Source organism: Palaemon carinicauda, chromosome 2 (genome assembly GCF_036898095.1).
Source record: "Palaemon carinicauda isolate YSFRI2023 chromosome 2, ASM3689809v2, whole genome shotgun sequence".
NCBI classification, from domain to species: Eukaryota; Metazoa; Arthropoda; class Malacostraca; order Decapoda; family Palaemonidae; genus Palaemon; species Palaemon carinicauda.
Genome location: NC_090726.1, coordinates 30,390,193 through 30,411,676, shown reverse-complemented (window position 1 = coordinate 30,411,676; position 21,484 = coordinate 30,390,193). Strand labels below are relative to the sequence as shown.

Sequence of the window (21,484 nt, the reverse complement as noted above, 5' to 3'; positions counted from 1 at the left end):
GATGGAGAAGGCCTGGCTATGAGAATTAACTGCCTGCCTAGTATTACGAACAGGATAGAATTGTCCAGGGAGATCTGAATGTAGAGGATGGTCAGAGTTATGAAAAATCTTATGCAACATGCACAATGAACTAATTGAACGACGGTGCCAAAGATTAATATCTAGATCAGGAATAAGAACTTTAATGGACCGTAAGTTTCTGTCCAACAAATTAAGATGAGAATCAGCAGCTGAACACCAGACAGGAGAACAATACTCAAAACAAGGTAGAATGAAAGAATTAAAACACTTCTTCAAAATAGATTGATCACCAAAAATCTTAAAAGACTTTCTCAATAAGCCAATTTTTTGTGCAATTGAAGAAGACACAGAATTAATGTGTTCCTTAAAAGTAAATTTGCTGTCGAGAATCACACCTAAAATTTTAAAAGAGACAAACACATTTAAAGAAACATTATCAATACTGAGATCCGGATGTTGAGGAGCCACCGTCCTTGACCTACTTACAATCATACTTTGAGTTTTATTAGGATTCAACTTCATACCCCATAATTTGCACCATGCACTAATTTTAGCTAAATCTCTATTAAGGGATTCACCAACCCCAGATCTACATTCAGGGGATGGAATTGATGCAAAGAGAGTAGCATCATCTGCATATGCAACAAGATTGTTTTCTAGGCCAAACCACATGTCATGTTATATAATATGAAAAGTAATGGGCCAAGAACACTTCCCTGTGGAACACCGGATATCACATTCCTATACTCACTATGGTGCCCATCAACAACATGTATATATGGTCAGTCAGTCTCTAGAGCATTGTCCTGCCTGCTAGGGCAATGTCTTTGTGCCTTGCCTCTGCCACTCATGAGTGTCCTTTAAACCTTTAAACCCTGAGAGCGCTTATCACATGTATATACAGCCAGTCGCTAGGGCATTGTCCTGCCTGCTAGGGCAATGTCATTGTCCCTTGCCTCTGCCATTCATGAGTGTCTTTTAAACCTTTAAACCTTGAGAGCGTTGATCACACGTATATATGGTTAGTCTCTAAGGCATTGTCCTACCTGCTAGGGCAATGTCACTGTCCCTTGCCTCTGCCATTCATGATTCTCCTTTAAACCTTTAAACCCTGAGAGCGCTGATCACATGTATATATGGTCAGTCTCTAGGGCATTGTCCTGCCTGCTAGGGCAATGTCACTGTCCCTTACCTCTACCATTCATGAGTGGCCTTTAAACCTTTAAACAGGTTCTATGGTAATCACCAAAAACCTTCCACAAAGAAAACCCAACAGGACATGTGAAGACGATCCATCGTGGCTGCTCTACAACAACCACTGCTACAAGATATTTCCCTCCGATGACGACAGTGGCCAGACTTGGTACGAGTCTCGGCGTCTGTGCAGAGAAATAGGAGGAGAACTGGCTTCTATACATAACGTGGAAGAAAATTACTGGCTCCAGTCGCAGGTAAGGATTTTACACATTTTACTCTCTTCAAGTGCTTACATTTTATCCCAAAATATCAATATAAGAATTAATTTCAACTACCCATAAAATTCTCTAGATATATCTGAATTATAGTTACCATTCTCATGCTGACATATAAAGAGGAGACAAAATCTCAAAGCCTCTAGGCTAAGACACTTCCCTATATCCCCTAAATCTATGTATGACTAGGGGAACATGGCTTTATATCTAAATTCACTTATTTAGGGTTTTACATTATCTAATTATCCATGAACGTATGTGAGGGTCATAACAATCAATGTACCTTTCGCAACAAAATACTGCACGGACGAAATTCATCTAGCCTTTCTAACTTGCAATAAAAAATATGCATATAGTATAGATCCATTTAATAGAACACAAAAAAATGCCTGCATATAACTAATAAAACCACGTATTCTATTTTAACTTTAACCTCATACCCAGAAAAAAAACAGATGTTAATTTTGTGTTAACAACAGGTACACAGCGTGAAAGACAATGTGCTGTGGATTGGTGGCTTCGCATATTTCCGTTCAGGCTACGAATGGGCAGATGAGACGCCTTTTGACTACAGCAACTGGGCCAAGGGAGAGCCTAATAATCATTACGGTACCAGCTTATTATCGTGTTTCAAATTTACTTATGATATAGACCTATTAACCTCCAGAGATTTAAAAAAAAATCCTGAGATTTTCATTCCACTAATTTCTTGTAAAGATGTAAAAAATCGAATTTTCATAATAAAATGTGTAACTTTTATACTCGCCTGATATTCATATTGCTTCTATCTTAAATTTTTCTTAAATTTTCAACGTTTAACCTGAAAATAATTCCAATTTTCTTCCCTAAAAGGCTTAGACCTCTAGTAGTATATTAACGTTCCATTTTCTTTCCTAATAATAGGCTAGGCTTCTAGTGTTGTACTAAGACAAGCTAGCAACTAATAGCAATATGTAACTGTGAGTTGCAGTCTCAACGTCAAAACTAATCCCTATTCTCTCTACATCCCTACTCCGTGGGGAGAAGGATGAGCATGTATATGAACATCAGGTGAATATTGAAATAAGAACATTTATTATAAAAAATTCCACCTTATTTCTTTGAAACTCCCCAGATGATCATATTGCTAATTCTCACACTAAGAAGGAGGGTGGGCCTGTGATGGAAAGAGTTGCATTATTTATAGACCTGAAATAAACTTATCTAGTAACTATGACTCACTTCCTAGTCGAGTATCTTGGTAGCAAACCGTCTCAAACTAAAATTGCTAATACCTAGATTATGCAGAATTGGTTCCTCATTTTTGACTAATCACTTCTTTATACAGTATATCCAAAACTGATTTACAAATGAAAATTTTAATCCAAAAATTAAATAACACTTACTTGATAAAACAAACCAATTCTATTCTATTTATCGCCAGCAGTTACTATAGCACCAAAATACTACCAATCTTGATTAGTAACCCAGATTTCTTTAAGATAATGCTTAAATGAATACAAACTTTGTACCCCCACTGAGCTGCTGCTACAACCCTTTTCAAAGAACAATTTCAGCATGTATTAAAAGATGTAAGTGCACAATATCATAAACACTAAAATTTAAGTAAGCTAACTTGAATCCAATTCCTTGTGAGCTTTCTTGACCAAACTTTTAACAAGAGGACATTTCAAATTAGCTGACTTAGACCCATCTTCTTGTAAGCCTTCTTGACTAATACTTCACAAGAGATCATTGCAATTTTGGACAGAGGATGTTCAGACCGTCTCTGTCTGGGGTTTGCCAGACGGGGGTTCAAGTCCTGCTCAGACTTGTTAGTGCCATTAGTGTCTGCAACCTTACCATCCTTGTGAGCTAAGGTTGGGGGGTTTGGGGGAGCCTATAGGTCTATCTGCTGAGTCACCAGTAGCCACTGCCTGGCCCTCCCTGGTCCTAGCTTGGGTGGAGAGGAGGCTTGGGCGCTGATCATATAATATATGGTCAGTCTCTAGGGCATTGTCCTGATTGCTAGGGCAATGTCACTGTCCCTTGCCTCTGCCATTCATGAGCGACCTTTAAACCTTTAAACCTTTAAACAAAAGCGTAGCCTCCAAAGCAACACTGTGGCACAGAAACTATTGTATATGATATTACACTACATTAATATAACGGGAGGTTTAAAGGACAGAGAGATTTGATATCCCCCTTTCCCCTTAGACAGTACCCAAGGCTCCAATACCCGATAAAAATGAGAGAGAGAAAAAAAACCTTTCTTGTATTCACACAACTATCGTACTAAATAACTGATTCTCAGTAATTTCTCAGTAAGGGGCCCCTTCATATTGAACTTTGATTTTGCCTTGTTCTTTTTCCATTGGAAACTAATGTTTCCACTGAACTCTCATGTCTAATATTATCTGCCTTTCAACAATGTTGAGAATCAAAATAAAAAGTTGAAATAATTAATATTGTAGTTACTTGGTGGCTTTGATTAAACATCTACAGTATTTTACTCTGCATTAGTCAGTAAATAATATCTAATGACAAAGAAAAATAATTATGAAATTTTACTGCACTACATTAGATGCAGCAAAAACCTTGTGGTGTAAATATGAAATGGTTTACCTACTCACAAGAAATGCCAATTAAAAATTGGCCTATTTATATCATAAAGGAGTAATTCCTAAAAAAAAAAAAAATGAAAACAGTATCTGGACCTAACCTATTTAGTCAACTGATTAACACTTATAAAACAGAACAATTTATTACATTATCCTTGAATAGCAAAATGCCTTCAAACTAATCAAATATGTCTTTTCACTAAATAAGTTAAAAATCTTCTCTCATTTCATTATGGCTAACTAGTGATGCAAATTTCATTAATTTCTTAGAATAATCTATAACAACTTTGTTAATCACTTATTCATATAACATAACTAAAGTCATTTGGCTAGGCTACTGATGAAAATTTAAACAATTTCTTAAAATAATTTGTAATTACCTTGTCGATTACAGTATTCATTCTTATGTAACAAAAAACACAACGTTAATTAATTGTTTAAAAATAAAAACATGTATTTACGACTGTTTTTTTTTTTTCTTTAAGTTTTACGCTCAGTATGGGTGCAAGGAATTCCACTTTAGCAAGTTCGGGCAGTAGGTCCCATTTTAATATAGGCCTACTTACTACCGAAGTAACTAATTGTCTGTTTCAAAGATCACATACCATTTCAAGAAAGAAAATGGTTTAAAATCCAATAGGAATGAATGAGATACTTTTTTCACCACAGCTAATATTGGACAGAAACCGACTATAAAATTAAGGAAAATAATGTTTTACCACCTAACAAGAGACGACATTGAACTAAAGTAGCACCTAACCTTACCTTATGAAATTTATTTAGATACCCATTGGAAGTAAATTTCCTGATTAAATACTTTCCACACTGATAATGTCCTTTTGGATATTCTTTTAATTATTTCTAACGGGAAATCCAACATATCTCATGGCCTAGGGGCTTATTTCTTCAGTTTTGGTATGAGTCGGCCTACTTAGTAGTCTAACGCCATTAGGGAAACTCGAAATTGCTAGTGTTCGAGGCTTCGAGCCTACTATGACTGATTCATTGCAACTCGAAAAACTAACTATGTATCTGGAGTTTTAAAATTATTCAAAATCACCTACAGAAATTAAAAGATGCTTCACTTTCATTATATAGCTCAAAGTGGTTGATCACCAGAGACTACTTTAGCCAGTGGGAAGATATAAAGATACAGTCTACCACACCGACGCTATATATTTAGTCTAAGTTTTATTGGTCAAGTCTGGACGAAAATGTCCATTCGAAGAGTGACTCGAACATATAATTCTCTTAAGTTTTAAAAGGACTACTTTCTATTTAACCTAAAAAAAAAAATATTTTTCATATTTCACAGGATTTATATTATATTTCTTAAATGGAAAAGCTATCAAGAGGTTGACCATGATTGCCTACTATATTGAGAGGATAGATACAATCACTCTAAAGCTTGTTATCTAAAGCATTATGAAACCGTTGTTACTTTGTCAACATAGATATCATGCTTTGTCACGCTATTGATATGTCAAATAAGAGGTTGTTTATGAATACTCACTCCATCAAACGGAGGGATACAAAGATCCCAGTCTACAAGATGGGTTTTCTGGTCGAAGAAAATGGTCCAGATTTTGGAGAAGCATTGGCTTGCACAGCGAAGGAACTGAAATAATAGATTTCGAAGGTTTATGAGAGGATCTCGACTCTTGTGCACTCTGGGATATCATATCATATCATAAGATTTTTCATAACTCTGACCATCCTTTACATACTAGACAGCAGTTAATTTTAATGGCCAAGCCTTATCCATCATGAGGCTCAATACTACACAGTATTCTAGAAGTTTTATTCCAGCTGTTACCAAGTTGTGGAATGATCTTCCTAATCGGGTAGTTAAATCAGTAGAACTTCAAAAGTTCAAAGTTGGAGCGAATGTTTTTGTGTTGACCAGGCTGACATGAGTCTTTTTATAGTTTATATATGACATATCCGTTTTTGATGTTGTTAAGTTTATATATGACATACCAATTTGGACGTTGTTATTGTTTTTAGAATGATTTATTGTTAATTTGTTCCCATCATTTATCTATTTCCTTATTTCCTTTCCTCACAGGGCTACTTTTCCCTGTTGGAGCCCTTGGGCTTGTAGCATCTTGCTTTTCCACCTAGGGTTGTAGCTTGGATAATAATAATAATAATAATAATAATAATAATAATAATACTGAGTGGTGTCCTGAACCATTACTCCATTAGACAAAACTTGAGGAGTTAGGCTAATGGGTTCGAAACTGAGCAGGTTAGGTTACATAACTGCCAATAAACCCGCTTAATGAGATATCACAAAAGCTAAATATAATAAAAGCATATGAAGCTCTTCACTACAGTATTAAAACTATGCTTATCATTGCCTTGAATGGCATTATTGTCATCATCCCCGCTATAAACAGATGACTTCTCCTGACTTACCTTTAAGCCAAAAGTTTGTTTTCTTTTACGTTTCGAGCTTTCCAAATAGCAACCAACCATCTGAATATATTTTCATATAGAACTAATAAAGACAAAAAGAGAATGTATATAAGTTAACAAGTCCAGAAGACATTCATGAGAATCACTAATGATCAAAACAATATTTATATAAGGAGAATGCACCCGAATATAGTTATGCTGCTAACACAATATCGCCGCGGAGTTGCGGAGACTGAAAAACAAAACAACACTGCCGGGGGCAGTGTTGCCAGATATGGAGATTTATCCCTAGATTTGGGGATTTTGGATGTCTAATGTGGATATGCTGTATAAATTTCTATGAAGAGACAGAAATGATTAAACATTTATATTGTTGTAATTAGTTTGCTTGCACTATATGCAGTAAAGTGAGTAATTTCTATACAGTATTAGTAAAGCCTTCATGATCAGAAGAAAATATATTTGTGGAAATGGGGATTTTTGTGTTGTTTTGCGAATGTTTACACTAACCCATCTGGCAACACTGCTCATTGCCATTAGTCGCTAGATTGTTTCAGTATTGTAATAGAGGCCCAAGTCTCTTAAAAATGCTATGATAAACTCACAAAGGACTAAGTACAATAAAAGGAAAGAAAACAGGACAAATTTTAGTTTTTTATTGGTAAACGTTGACATACGCAAGCTTTGATAGAGAAGGAATACTAACATCAGGGATGATGGGGGGGGGGGGCGGTTGTTCACAGACTATAATATTGAAATAGTTTCACTTACCAATGATAAGAAAGACGTAAAAACTTGATGCTTTTAACTATAACAGAAATGTAAAATTGACACTAAATGTATAGAGATCTGACTTGTTATCTACAGTAAGAAAATATGACGGTGTCAAATTTTGTCTGGAAAGCAAACATAATTTTCACGTTATTTTAACAAATAAAAAACAAATTTTCTTTAGCGTAAAGGAACAACTTAATGAACTTATGTAGAATGAGAACGAAAAACGTTTGAAGCTGTTGAGAAGAACCGTTTGTGTAGTATACAGCATTGTTATATGTCTTAGTACTACTAAAATCACGAGTATTAGGGAGATAAGCAGATGTAATAAAGAGGTTAGCGTAGGCGAAAGGATGCATTCTATGGGCTGTCCAGCGACAAGAACCCGTGTCATGCTACAGGCATGGCAATCTTGACCGAACCAAACCGAACCGAAGGATGGATTAGCTTTTTTATTTTTTTTGCCGATGGTTTGGTTATAAAGCAAGAAAGAAAGAAAATGGATTCATGAAAACTATACAATTAGGAAGTGCTATGATAGAGAAAGAGAGGAAGATTTACGAAGCATTTAATAGACAGTAAAAACACTAATAAATGCAAGCTAGAGGTCAATGAAATAGTGTGAGGTGATGATTTCAACTCGAGGCTGATAGGTCATGGGTGCGGATGTATGAAGCTGCTAACACCATTCGGGTTTTCTTAACTATTGATTCATCCACGACTCAGTAGTTGGAGTATGAATGCTTTAGCTACCATAGTGCCGTTTCCTTATTAGGTGAGGCACCTACTGCTAACAAAAAGAATAACATTGGATAAAGTATAAAGTTTTATAAGTTTATGATGATTTTACTTTCAGATCAAGAAGACTGCATTGCTTTTTATACAAGGAGTTTTGGCTACTGGAATGATCAGAACTGCGGTCACAAACAAGGTCGGATTTGCAAGAGGGCATTTGGGACAATGCACTCCCCGCACGTAACAACACCAGTCCCTGAGGGCAATTGTCCGGAGGGATGGATACACACAGGTAAGCTTACCGAAAGAAAGTTGAGAACAACAGATTTTTCAATGAATGACATTTTGTTTTATAATCATGACATAGGCTTTGTAATAAGATTTTTGCTTTCTTTAAGTACCTATTATAGAACACACATAGGCCTACGCTCAGGATTTGATGTAGGCTATAAAGAGCAAACAGATGCATTTGCTACACCTAGCAATTCTTTTGAGGATTTATCTGCCCTACTGGACTCCAAGGTAGCAAGAACTTGACTGTAAAGTATTGACCAACGATGGTCGAGGAGTATTTGTAAATTTTAAAAAGTTTTCACTCTTCGGGTACCTCAAACTCAAACCACTATTATCTGCCTGGTTATTTGTTCCTTATAAAGTTTATATATTGATCTATTGGTCTCCAGTACTGTAGAAGAGCAAAGGAGTATTAGGATATACCAGAAAGTTGTTCCAGGAGTGATTATATGAAATAATTAAGCATTTCAAAAGTTTTTGCCTTGAATCTCCTGACTGCTGTCCTTTTACTTTTTAGATGTAAATCAAAGGATAGGCCTACATACAGTAAGGGCATCATATGATCAGAATTATTGTAGCAGTAACGACTTCCAAATGACCACACATTGCCAAACACAAAGGGGTGAAAACAACAAATTTAAAACAGCACAAGTTTAACCTAATCTGTTTTTTTTAAGAGCGAGACTACAGCATGATTAAATTAAACTCACCACTCGTGTATAATAACAAACCATTTTACTTCAACTACGAAGCAACACATTAAAATACAATAACGCAGAACATATTTTTAATAGTTAATAATGAAAAATAAAAATCAAAATAAGAGAAATAAACTATTGAAAATTAGCTATATCATGAGATAAAATGTTTAAAAGACAGAAAGACGTTATTACAAAATGATACCCTTGAGACTAAATGATCAAACTTACTTGTAACTGGAAGAAAGAGTTTTTAGGATCCAACTTCCTCAAAACAGATGAAAAGAACAGGATACTAATCTTATGTATTAACATTTCTGTTGTGAAACTGGGTTATGAACAATACAGAAAATAGGCTATAGATCAGTGGTTCCCAACCTTTTTCCTGTCATTTCCCCCCTGCACCAAGTGCAACCCTCCAGATTTCCCCCTTCATGTGTATGAGGGAAAGAGTAGTTGAAACACACTGTGACGACTTACTAATTTATTTTTCCATTATACAAATATACTGATAAACAAATAGTTACAGAGTAAAATGGATAGAGAGCGGTTAGTAACAACTAACCGCATAGCCATAGAGCTATGAGGTTAGTTGTTACTAACCGCTCTCTATCCATTTTACTCTGTAACTATTTGTTTATCAGTATATGGAGAGCGGCTAGTAGCAAAATAAAAGGACTTTTGTTTATTCTTCTACTTCAAAATTGAATTAGTGAGAAGGTTGAGGCGACTTCTTGTGCACCAGTGTATCAATATCAGGGCTAGCTTTGTCACCTGATATTTTTTTTAGTTAGTAGGTAGTGTAATTATTTTCCCCCTGGTAGCTTCAAATTTCCCCCTAGGGGGAAATTTCCTCCAGGTTGGGAACCACTGCTACAGATAATCTGTCATGGAAATTATTACATAGCTTCAATTCTTCCAGGTATAAAATGCTTGAAATTCTTCAAAGCAATGGCTACCTTCGACAACGCTCGCAGTGCTTGCAAGAACATGACTAATAGAGGAGAACTAGCAAGCATATCTTCTTTAAAGGAGCAAGGTTAGTATTTATTAAAAATGTTATTGTATTTTTACCCCCAGGCTTTTTGGAAATTTCCAACCCTTAACCCCCAGGGGGTTATTTATTTCCCAGCACATTTTGCAGTATATTTCTTTTCAAATTGCTCTAACAGCCTTAATTTTTGTCATAGAGAGGTCAGGTTGGTCTCAATCTCTTGGAAAATGCCTGAATTTTCTCAAAAATTTATCAAAAATAGGAAAAAAAAAATTTATAGCATTTTTTTTGCAAGGACGTACCGGTACGTCCATGGGGGTAAAAGGATGGCTTTTGTGAAACGTACCAGTACGTCCTTTGGGGGTAAAAGGGTTAATTAACAGGAACACTGTTCAAGCGGATTTCAGCTAGAGAATGCTAAAATATTTTACTTGAATGAGGAAAAGCTCTTGAGTTAGAGTTCTCTTGCTTGAGGGTACACTTGGGCACATTATTTTATCTTATTTCTCTTCCTCTTGTTTTGGTTAAGTTTTTATAGTTTATATAGGAAATACTTATTTCAATGATGTTACTGTTCTTAAGATATCTTAGTTTTCCCCGTTTCCTTTCCTCATTGGGCTATTTTCCCTGTTGGGGTCCCTAGGCTTATAGCATCCTGCTTTTCCAACTACGGTTGTAGCTTAGAAAGTAATAATAATAATAATGATAATAATAATAATAATAATTTTCTAACTTTTATATACTGTTTCATCTATTGGCAATCAAATCTCCAGAGTCAATATTTCCAAGTCCTAGGAACCAGAGAGAGAGAGAGAGAGAGAGAGAGAGAGAGAGAGAGAGAGAGAGAGAGAGAGAGAGAGAAAGTAATGGGATTAAAACTACCTTATGATTTCATCAAATCATGTAACGGGTGAAAATTATTATTATTATTATTATTATTATTATTATTATTATTATTATTTTCCTAGTTGGAAAGCAAGATGCTATTTATGCCCAATGGCACCAAAAGGGAAAAATAGTCCAGTGAGTTCAAGAAATAGAAAAATAGATAAACTACATAATAACTAATGAATAACGAATATAAAATATCTTAAGGTCGGTAACAACGTTTAGATAAATCTGTCATATATAAACCATGAAAAGATACTCATGTCAGCCTGTTCGGCATAGATACATTCTCTGCAAGTTTGAATTTCTGAAGTTTGCCATCTTTACGGTGTGGATGTTTTTATCCCTTCAAGGATAAAACTATGAGATCTAAATTCTTTTTTTAAGAATCCTTTCTTGACAAGACAGTAAGAAAGAGAAAATGGCAGGTGCCAATCTGACGCTACCTGTGTAATCCAAGGTTTATCAATTAAAATAAAAAACACTTGATCAACTTGGAAAGTGATAAGTCAAATGCCAGTGAAAGAAATGTATATATGAACTATCAAAAAGGAAATATCACTTGCATAACTATTGTGCTTCCAATAGTGAAAAAATGGCTCTATTGCTATTGTGCATTATTTACACTTACCTGAGAAACGATTATGCTGTTGATACTGTACCAACCGTGTGTCACACAATTGTACATAATTCCTTTTGCATATATTATGCTTGTATCTTCGCTCTTCCCTCGCACTAAACGAACATGAAAATTCATGTCTGCTGTTTCCTCTGTAACATTGTCTGTCTTGTTAACTTGTTATGTCCTGTTGCCTTGAGGGTTTGTATATAAAGGAGAGTGTTCTATAACAATATAACTCAGTTGATTGCATCCTGCCTTTGAGTTCACAACCCTCTATCGGCCCGTCACAATACAAAGTTGTCAATGATTCGAATGGAGATAAATTTGGACTACATGGCCTAGAGGCCCTAGACAGGCCGTTCAGAACCAAGATGTGATGGAGGGAAAACCCAACAGTTGTACTATCAAGCAAAAGCCGAGACGTTGGACAGCGAAATGGGAGCAAGAGAGTTAACAAGGAGGTGAATTAAAAGGCTAAATGGTGGGTGCATCTATGGGGCAGATAGACTCTGCGAAGGTCTTAGAATCATGCCTACAGTACACCACATGATGTGCACTAATGGCCTTACCTCCTCGTAGAAAGTTATCCAAGAAAATGGGTCCTCACACTCTTGATTTCTTCTTTTAAAAGTTCTTGAAAAAGCCAGACCAAATTACTAAGTATTCTTTTATAATTACTGATTTAGTTTGTAAGGTGGGCAAAACATTCTCTAATTTCAACTAGTGTCTTATTTACATTTTTAAAACATTGTTAGATTTAACATATTCTCGCATCTTATTAGAAATTAATAAGACAATACCATGATAGCTGGCAATTTTGTATAACTGCATATATATATATATATATATATATATATATATATATATATATATATATATATATATATATTACATATTATATATATATATATATATATATATATATATATATATATATATATATATATTACATATTATATATATATATATATATATATATATATATATATATATATATATTACATATTATATATATATATATATATATATATATTACATATTATATATATATATATATATTCATATATATATATATATATATATATATATATATATACTATGCTATCTTTTCAGCCTATGTGACAGCAGCCCTTGGAGAGCTGAAAATAAATATGTGGCTGGGACTGCGATATGCACAAGGCTTTCATTGGCTGGACCAATCAGCATTAACTTTCACAAACTGGGCTCAAGGAGAGCCTAACAGTAGAGGAGAAAGTCTGACTCAATCGGTAAGACATTGATAGTTTATAAGCTAGTATAAATTAGATACAGTGCATTGGGTAGTGCCATAGCGTCTGTACCATAGTCTTCCACTGTCTTGGGTTAGAGTTCTCTTGCTTGAGTGTACACTCGGGCACACCATTCTATCTTATTCTTCTTCCTCTTGTTTTGTTAAAGTTTTTATAGTTTATATAGAAGATATTTATTTTGGTAATTCTGTTCTTATGATATTTTGTTTTTTCTAGTTTCCTTTCCTCACTGGGCTATTTTCCCTGTTAGAGCCCCTGGCCTTATAGCATCACACTTTTCCAACTAGGGTTGTAGCTTAGAAAGTATCAATAATAATAATAATAATTGAAATTAGATACAATGCATTGGGTAGTGCCATAGCCTCTGTACCATAGTCTTCCACTGTCTTGGGTAAGAGTTCTCTTGCTTGAGGGTACACTCGGGCACACTATTCTATCTTATTTTTCTTCCTCTTGTTTTGTTAAAGTTTTTATAGTTTATATAGAAGATATTTATTTTGGTAATTCTGTTCTTAGAATATTTTCTTTTTTCTTGTTTCCTTTCCTCACTGGGCTATTTTCCCTGTTGGAGCCCCTGGCCTTATAGCATCACGCTTTTCCAACTAGGGTTGTAGCTTAGAAAGTATCAAAAATAATAATAATGATAATAACAATAATAATTGAAATTAGATCCAATGCATTGGGTAGTGCCATAGCCTCTGTTACCATAGTCTTCCACTGTCTTGGGTTAGAGTTCTCTTGCTTGAGGGTACACTCGGGCATACTATTCTATCTTACTTTTCTTCTTGTTTTGTTAAAGTTTTTCTAGTTTATATAGAAGATATTTATTTTGGTAATTCTGTTCTTAGAATATTTTCTTTTTTCTTGTTTCCTTTCCTCACTGGGCTATTTTCCCTGTTGGAGCCCCTGGCCTTATAGCATCACGCTTTTCCAACTAGGGTTGTAGCTTAGGAAGTATTAATAATAATAATAATTGAAATCCAATTAAATATTTTTCTTATCATAGTCTCTACGTAAGGGAAATGCTTTGCATAAAGAAAAAAATCATAAATATGTCAAAAAAAAACCTTCATAATAATTCAATAGACATGAGATAGGTTAGCCTGAGCTTGAGTAATACTAATCATTGTTAAAGGTATGATGAGTTTAAAACATCTTTATAATGTTCTGGATTCAAGATAGTCCTTGGAGGCGCCGTTGCAAAGGCTATGCCTCACCCCGAACCTGAACCTGAGTAGCTATTAGTTTATTAAAAGAAATGGCCCTATGCCTTATATCAGAGAAATGTATCTGGATAAGGCATCCCTTGTGATGAAAGCAAGATTAAATATGCTCAACTTAAAAGCAAATTTCAGGGGAAAATATGATGACAATGTGTGTGATCTATGCAAAGAGGAAGAAGACACCACCGAACATTTATTTTTATGCCCAAAGTTAGAACAGCTAAAGAATGTAGAAATAAGTTTAGGTATGCTAAAAAATCCTAGCAGGGATCTGGCTGCATTTATAGATAGGGCAATGAATATAAAAGAAGAGTTTAGGAAGCCCAAACTGATTACCACAACAGGTTGCCAAAACTGATGATAGCAAGGTGTTATCGTATCCAATTTCAAAGTATAAGGGAATAAAAGTAAAGATTGTGAACCTCATTATGATATTAATTTATTTAAGGCACAGATGATATAAACTTAATAATAAGAATAAGCTTAGAAGCTTTGCACCTATCTATAAAGAGATAGAGTGCCCGCAAACTTATTTTGCGGAGTGAGCAATAAGGAACCAGGAACCAGGAACCAGAATAAAGTAACAGTAATTAAAATTAGAAAAAAAAAATCTTCAAAAATATACGTTTAACAATCCTCATAGTTATTAAAATAATGTAACAATAATCAAAACTAGAAAAAAACCATACGTTTAACATTCCTCATCCTAGTAATAGTTATCAAAATAAACCAATAATAATTAAAACTATAAAAAAAAATCTCCAAAACAAACATTTGAAATTCCTATTTTTTTTTTTTTTTTTTTTTTTTTTTTTTTAGTGGCTTAACGAAGATCGGAATGAGAACTGCGTAAACACCCACATCTCCAATCTGGCTGGACAGTGGAATGACATAAACTGCGAGCTCCTGAATGGATACATTTGTCAGACAAGTCCAGGTGAGTAATCTTTCTACTTACTTTATCCAGAATTAGACATATGTAAGGACCTCGCCTGATCCCTCCAAAAATCGGCAAGGGCTACACAGTCATGGGCGGGCTGGATAAAAGAGGCAAGCTCAGAGGAAAATATCTGAGGCGAGGATGAGAGTAGCAACTCCGAATGTGGGGACAATGACTGGAAAAGGGCGAGAGCTGGTTGACCTCACGGAGAGAAGGAAGATTGGAGTGCTGTGTGTGCAGGAGACCAGATGGAAGGGAAATAAGGCAAGAGAACTAGGCTAAGGTTGTAAATTTACTGGAGTTAGAGAACTATCAGATAAGATCCAAGAACGTAGCCTGGGGTGGTATGGTCATGTCATGAGAAGAGATGAACAGTATATTGGGAGGAGAGTGATGGAAATGGAGTTACAGGAACGAGAAGGAGAGGGAGACCAAAGCGAAGGTGGATGGACTGTGTCAAGAATGACCTTCGATCAAAGGGATTAACCGGTGATGAAGTGTGGAACAGAGGTAGATGGAGAACACTGGCCAGAAACATCGACCCCACATATAAGTGGGAAAGGATGCAAACAAAGAAGAAGAAGAAGAAGAAGAAGAAGACATATGTAAGAGAATACAGTCCATGTGAGCTGTGAAATTCTTTATTCTAGCAATCAAGAATTCTAAACTCATATAATGAGTAGGCCCTAGGCCTATATATTTAATAAATTTTTCAACCGACTATTTAAAGTCGGGTATAAACCTCGTGGATTTACATTCACTATCTAATTATATTTTAGTACAGTGTCAATTATACATTAAATTCTTCATTAACAATTATCCATTGTAGCATATCAGAGCATTCCACTTCAGTTAACATACTTCAGTTAATATACTTCAAAAATCAAACGGGCAAACATCATAAATTACATAAAGATTTAAATCTCATCTTTTGAATATACATTTTAATGACTATTTCCTTTGCCTTTCTAGTAACGAAACTTATAAATACTGTAACACTTTAAACCAATATTTTCTCATACATACTTCCGAATCATTATTCAAAAACTAAAAGGTATACAGGTTAGGGTATATCAGGATTAATCCTGGGATATACGATCTTAGTTAAGGGGACAATTTGAGGGTTATAGTATTTATGCTCGGATTTAAATGATATTTGATACACACATTAAGTACCTTACAGTAAAGCTTCTCCCCAAATTTTATTACTATAGCTTTTTAATTTTTTGAGTTAATGGAGTTTTTTTTTTAATTGTGTTTTTTTTGCAATTTTCAAAGCAATAGAACTCAAAAACTATAAGGAATATAAAATTCAAATTAAAATCCCTTATTATATGCATTAAACGGAAAAAAGATATCTTAACACATTTTTGAAAGAAATCACGCTTCATTTTTTTTTTATTTTTGAAAAACACTCAAAAGTTTGGAAAATTTTTCATAAAACATATTATGAAAAAAAAAATAAATAAAAATTCTATTTAGGCCACATTTTTTATACATGCATTAGAAGTATTTTGCATTTAGCAAAACTGTAATCCTGGACAAGGAAGGGATGGGTTAGCAAGTGCACGGTATTTTGGACTAGTTCTACGACAACAGGATACAAAGATAGTAAGTGAGAATATAGAGGGTACCATCCACAACTTCAAATCATACCTTGCAAGTGATGGGAGTTGTATGAAGGACAGTGGTAACGTATTTGCCTAGCATTTCGCATGGCAAGAGATCGATCCCCGCCCAGCACCGTGAGTTTAAGCTGTTTACTGGGGAGGATACTGCTGTGGTAGGGCACCACAGTTGGGCTTGCCCGGCTGACGTTCTGGTGAGTATCTATTCTGATGGAACCGGAACTGAAACCAGTCACCTTTACCTTTACCTTTACATGGGTATATTTCATCTGATTGGGTAGCCTACATACCTCAAATCCTAAAACTAAGCCTTTTAAGGTAATTTTTTTTTTTTTTTTTTTTTTTTGGCAGAATGGTAACCACCTGGTAAAAAGAGAACACTGTAGGGGAGGAATTCACTGAGGCTAAAACAGAAAAAACAATTGTTCTGAGGAATAGAAGGAAAAAAAAAAGAAAAAAAAATTTGGTTGTGGATGCTAAATGTGCTAGTTTTATTATCAGTAAAACGAACGAATTGGTCAATTTTGATAAAATGTTGACAACAGTTGAAACAGGGGTAAAAACACTAGCATTCAAAACTTTTAGAACATTCTCTCTCCCCTAAACTGCAACAGTATAGGAAGGCGGTGGTATTTAACCTTAAATCATTAATATAAGACAGTGGAAGAATGAAAACTCACTACCAATATAAGACAATGGCAGATTGAATATCATAGTGAGCCTGTCAATGAGTGTCAATTCAGGTTCGACAGAATGTTCTTCAGGGTTTTATCATTGCTTTCGAATCTTGTAAATATATATTTTTGCTATATATATATATATATATATATATATATATATATATATATATATATATATATATATATATAGGCTACATATATATATATATGCATATATATATATATATATATATATATATATATATATATATATATATATATATATTTAATTATTTGAAATTTTAAATGTGGCAAAGTCACAAGAACTATAATTGTATAAGTTAAGGCAATCACTTGTATGTAATTGCGTCTAAAAAGTGAATAAAACCTACTGATATGAGTTCAACCTGCCGAAGCAAACCATGGGTTCTACATGGATTTAAGTCCCAGCTTTTTTAAAACTTGTGTGGCCTGGTTAGTTAGCACCCTCATCTCTCAACCGAGAGCCCGGACTGAGCCTCCTAGTCCCATAGCATGATAGCATCCACACTTTCATAGACTTTACAATTATTGTAATTTTTATATAGATATCACGGGGAAAATAAATAATAAAACACTCATATTAATTATTTATCACTTTTTATTACATTTTAATCGACATCCAACATCTCTTTACAAAGTGTGGAATTTATTAACACTCGGATTCCACATTCCACACTTGATCAAGATGTGGAGCAGATTAGCCGTATCGATGACGTCAATTCCACGTTTCAGCAGCCCTGCCGAGAGGTATGGGGTTCCTCCCTGATGACAGGTAGAAATCTATGTACCGGTAGCTTACTTTACTGTATTGTATCTCGCAGGTTACTGCGAATGTTAACTTCCAAAATAAGCAGTATATCTTTTTCCGTATTTGAAAATTTATAATTACGGCAGATGCAGAAGAAACTAATTTTATATCCCTCTCTATCTTTGTTAGCCATCTAAGCTCACTAACTAAATCACCAGTCTCTGAGTCCAATACAAGATGATGAGGGACTGTAAGGGGTGAGGGCTGTCATCAAGAAGGCATTATATCTCTGTTAACCTATGTAATGAACAAGGTATCTAGTTGTTGACCAAATGCTCCGATAATGGGGTGGAGGAAAAAACACGAAAAAAAGAAATAAATGTACGTGCTCAATATTCCCCCAATAATGTAGACCTATGCCATCAAAAGAGGAGGCCCGTGGCACTCATGAGACATTTTTATAAGACATTCTCTCCCATAAGAAACAAAGACTTATATATCAATGCCATAAAGTAACTTGAGCAAGAAAGAAAGAAAAAAATATGATCATTAACACAGCGTGAGACTACCTCACAAGCCAGTCGATTCACGCCATCCTTTTTTTATCAAATTTAAGCATTAATTTATAGATCATATTTTCCTCTTAGTAATATAATAAAAACATAACTAGGTATAGAGCTCAATATAATAAATCCATAATATTTATTCCATTTATTTTAGATTCCAGCAGGCCCAGTAGTAACCCATTCCCAAAATGCAGTCCTCCGTTCGAGAGTTATGTAAAATACGACAACAAATGCTACTGGGCAGAAACAGGGGTCAAAACGTGGAAGGTATTGTATCACAGTAAATTTATTATCATCACATTTTTTTCCTATTCTTTGTAGCATTTAAAGTACTTCGTTATAATGCTCGTTCTTTTTATATTTATGAAAAAAATTAGGACATTCTAAAACTTTCAACGCAGTTCTGTTTGTTATATTCAGCGCCAGTTGAATGAAATGCAGATTTCCATATTTTATACTTGTGGTTTTTTGTGGCCACAGGGAATTGATTGATAAAAATTATGTAATAAAAAGGATATAAAAAACTAACCGTAGTAAAGAATGTTTAAATATACTTCAAAATTAGCCTTTCAAAAAGTGTATGGGCTGATTATTTTATGCATATGAAAATGTAGGAGGACGTTGGATCACCACGACTCTGACAACTTTTCTACAAGCTAATTTCTTTATATTAGATAGCTTTAACTAAGGGAAGTCCACTTATTGTTTGAATGACAAATAAAAATGTAGAATGTTAGTTTAGCAGCCAAGATGGAAATAAGAAAAAAACATAAATAAATTACTTCCCACAGAAATCTATACTTTACCGTACAATAATGGATATAATCATATATATATATATATATATATATATATATATATATATATATATATATATACATATATATACATATATGTATATATATATATACATATATATATATATATATATATATATATATATATATATATATATATATATATATATATATATACCCGGTATGTGTGTGTGCGTGTGTGTGTGTATCATGAAACGTGTTAACAATAAATGTATTCTAAATGACAATAACTCCACACTATATTCCCTTCTACAACTATAGTTGACCTAAATTTCTTTCAGACGTATATTGGAAAGATTTCAGCATAGGTTATCTCTTTCTTAATCCTTTTCTTTATTCATTTCCTGTAGTTCAACAAGTCAGAATGGAAATAGACGTCACTGAATAATGAATCTAAATATTTTCATTGTTTAACTCAATGTGCACTTCCATGACCACTGCATTTTACTCTTGTAGGAGCTTTATCGTGATTTCAAGGTACAACTCAAACACCAAAGCTGAAGGGGTCGAAATAACAGGAAGGGTTTTATCAAAATCTTCAAAGACATTCCTGGAAATATAAAAATCTAGCTTGTTAAGCCTTTTAGTATATTCCAAAACATATTTTCAATAAAGTTTCTAAACTATAAAATCAGTAAAATGAAGCATTATTATTCTTACAAGAAACAAAAGAGCTAAGTAACTTACAGTAACTTTTTTTTTTGGAAGAAAAGGTTAATTAGATTATTCTCAGCCATGTAAATTCACTTTATATTCAATGGTATTAACATAACATAGCCTCTGTACCATGGTTTTCCACTGTCTTGGGTTAAAGTTCTCTTGCTTGAGGGTACACTCAGGCACACTATACTATCTCATTTCTCTTCCTCTTGTTTTGTTAAAGTTTTTATAGTTTATATAGGAAATATTCATTTTAATGTTACTATTCTTAAAATATTTTATTTTCCTTGTTTCCTTTCCTCACTGGGCTATTTTCCCTGTTGGGGCCCCTGGGCTTATAGCATCCTGCTTTTCCAACCAGGGTTGTAGCTTAACAATTAATAATAATGATAATAGTAATAATAATAATATATCTTAAAATATCACAGTCGCAACACTTTCTCATATTTTGTCCTTAACACTTCCTTTCAAGGAGGCAGAGCTGTCTTGCATAAACGAAGGTGGACATTTGGCTTCAGCTGCCAACAAAGCAGAGAGTTCGTGGTTATGGGTTTTGGCACAACAATACAACCTTGAAAATCCGTGGATTGGGTGCAACAATTTAGAGGTAAGTTGTTATAACCTTTTCTCTGGAAGGGGCATACTATATGGTTGCCTTCGCGGTTAGAAGAAAAAAAAACCGTAATTTTAATCGGAAATTCTCCGTAAAAATATACTGTTCTCAACTGCATTTCAGTAAGTACAGGCGACCGTAATTTTAATCGGAAATTCTCTGTAAAAATATACTGTTCTCAACTATATATCAGTAAGTTCAGGCGACCGTAATTTTAATTGGAAATTCTCCGTAAAAAATATACTGTTCTCAACCGTATTTCAGTAAATACAGGCGACCGTAATTTTATCTTACTTTGTTGTGATCTATTACTAGTTGGTGACCGTTGTATCACTCTTTTACGTCAGTATATCCGTTTTTAAAACGGTAAAAATCCTGGAGTAAATGTTGCCAGACATATACCGTTTTTTAATGCAAATTTTCAAGTGTTGTTAAGGAAATTGAAAAAAAAAAAATAGCCACAATATCTGCTTAAGAAACGCCAGTTTCACAGTGTATTAGCAATAATGGGGAAAAAGAATGGTTGCAAAATTAAGTTAGAATAAAAAAAAAATATATATATATATATATATATATATATATATATATATATATATATATATATATATATATATATATATATATGTTTTTGAGCTTTAGGACAACCTCCCATGAATAATTTGTAGGACATTTATAGCCTCAATAAACTACTTGAAACCCATAAGTCCTCAGAAAACAGAAATGAAAGTCTTATGGCATCTTGATTTCACAATGCTGCCTTCCTAAAATTTTATCCCTAA

At 34.1% G+C, this 21,484-nt stretch overlaps 1 protein-coding gene across 3 annotated transcripts in view; it reads left to right on the top strand.

The window, feature by feature from the left end:
• LOC137623427 (macrophage mannose receptor 1-like) overlaps window positions 1-21,484 on the top strand; it is a 44,996-nt gene that overhangs the window by 14,185 nt on the left and 9,327 nt on the right. For all 3 annotated transcript variants that reach the window (XM_068354269.1, XM_068354276.1, XM_068354263.1), the window contains exons 10-17: window positions 1,252-1,472; window positions 1,973-2,102; window positions 8,145-8,315; window positions 9,938-10,054; window positions 12,633-12,787; window positions 14,851-14,968; window positions 18,769-18,881; window positions 20,565-20,699. In XM_068354269.1, coding sequence (XP_068210370.1) covers window positions 1,252-1,472; window positions 1,973-2,102; window positions 8,145-8,315; window positions 9,938-10,054; window positions 12,633-12,787; window positions 14,851-14,968; window positions 18,769-18,881; window positions 20,565-20,699 — 1,160 coding nt within the window. The remainder of the gene's footprint in view (window positions 1-1,251; window positions 1,473-1,972; window positions 2,103-8,144; window positions 8,316-9,937; window positions 10,055-12,632; window positions 12,788-14,850; window positions 14,969-18,768; window positions 18,882-20,564; window positions 20,700-21,484) is intronic.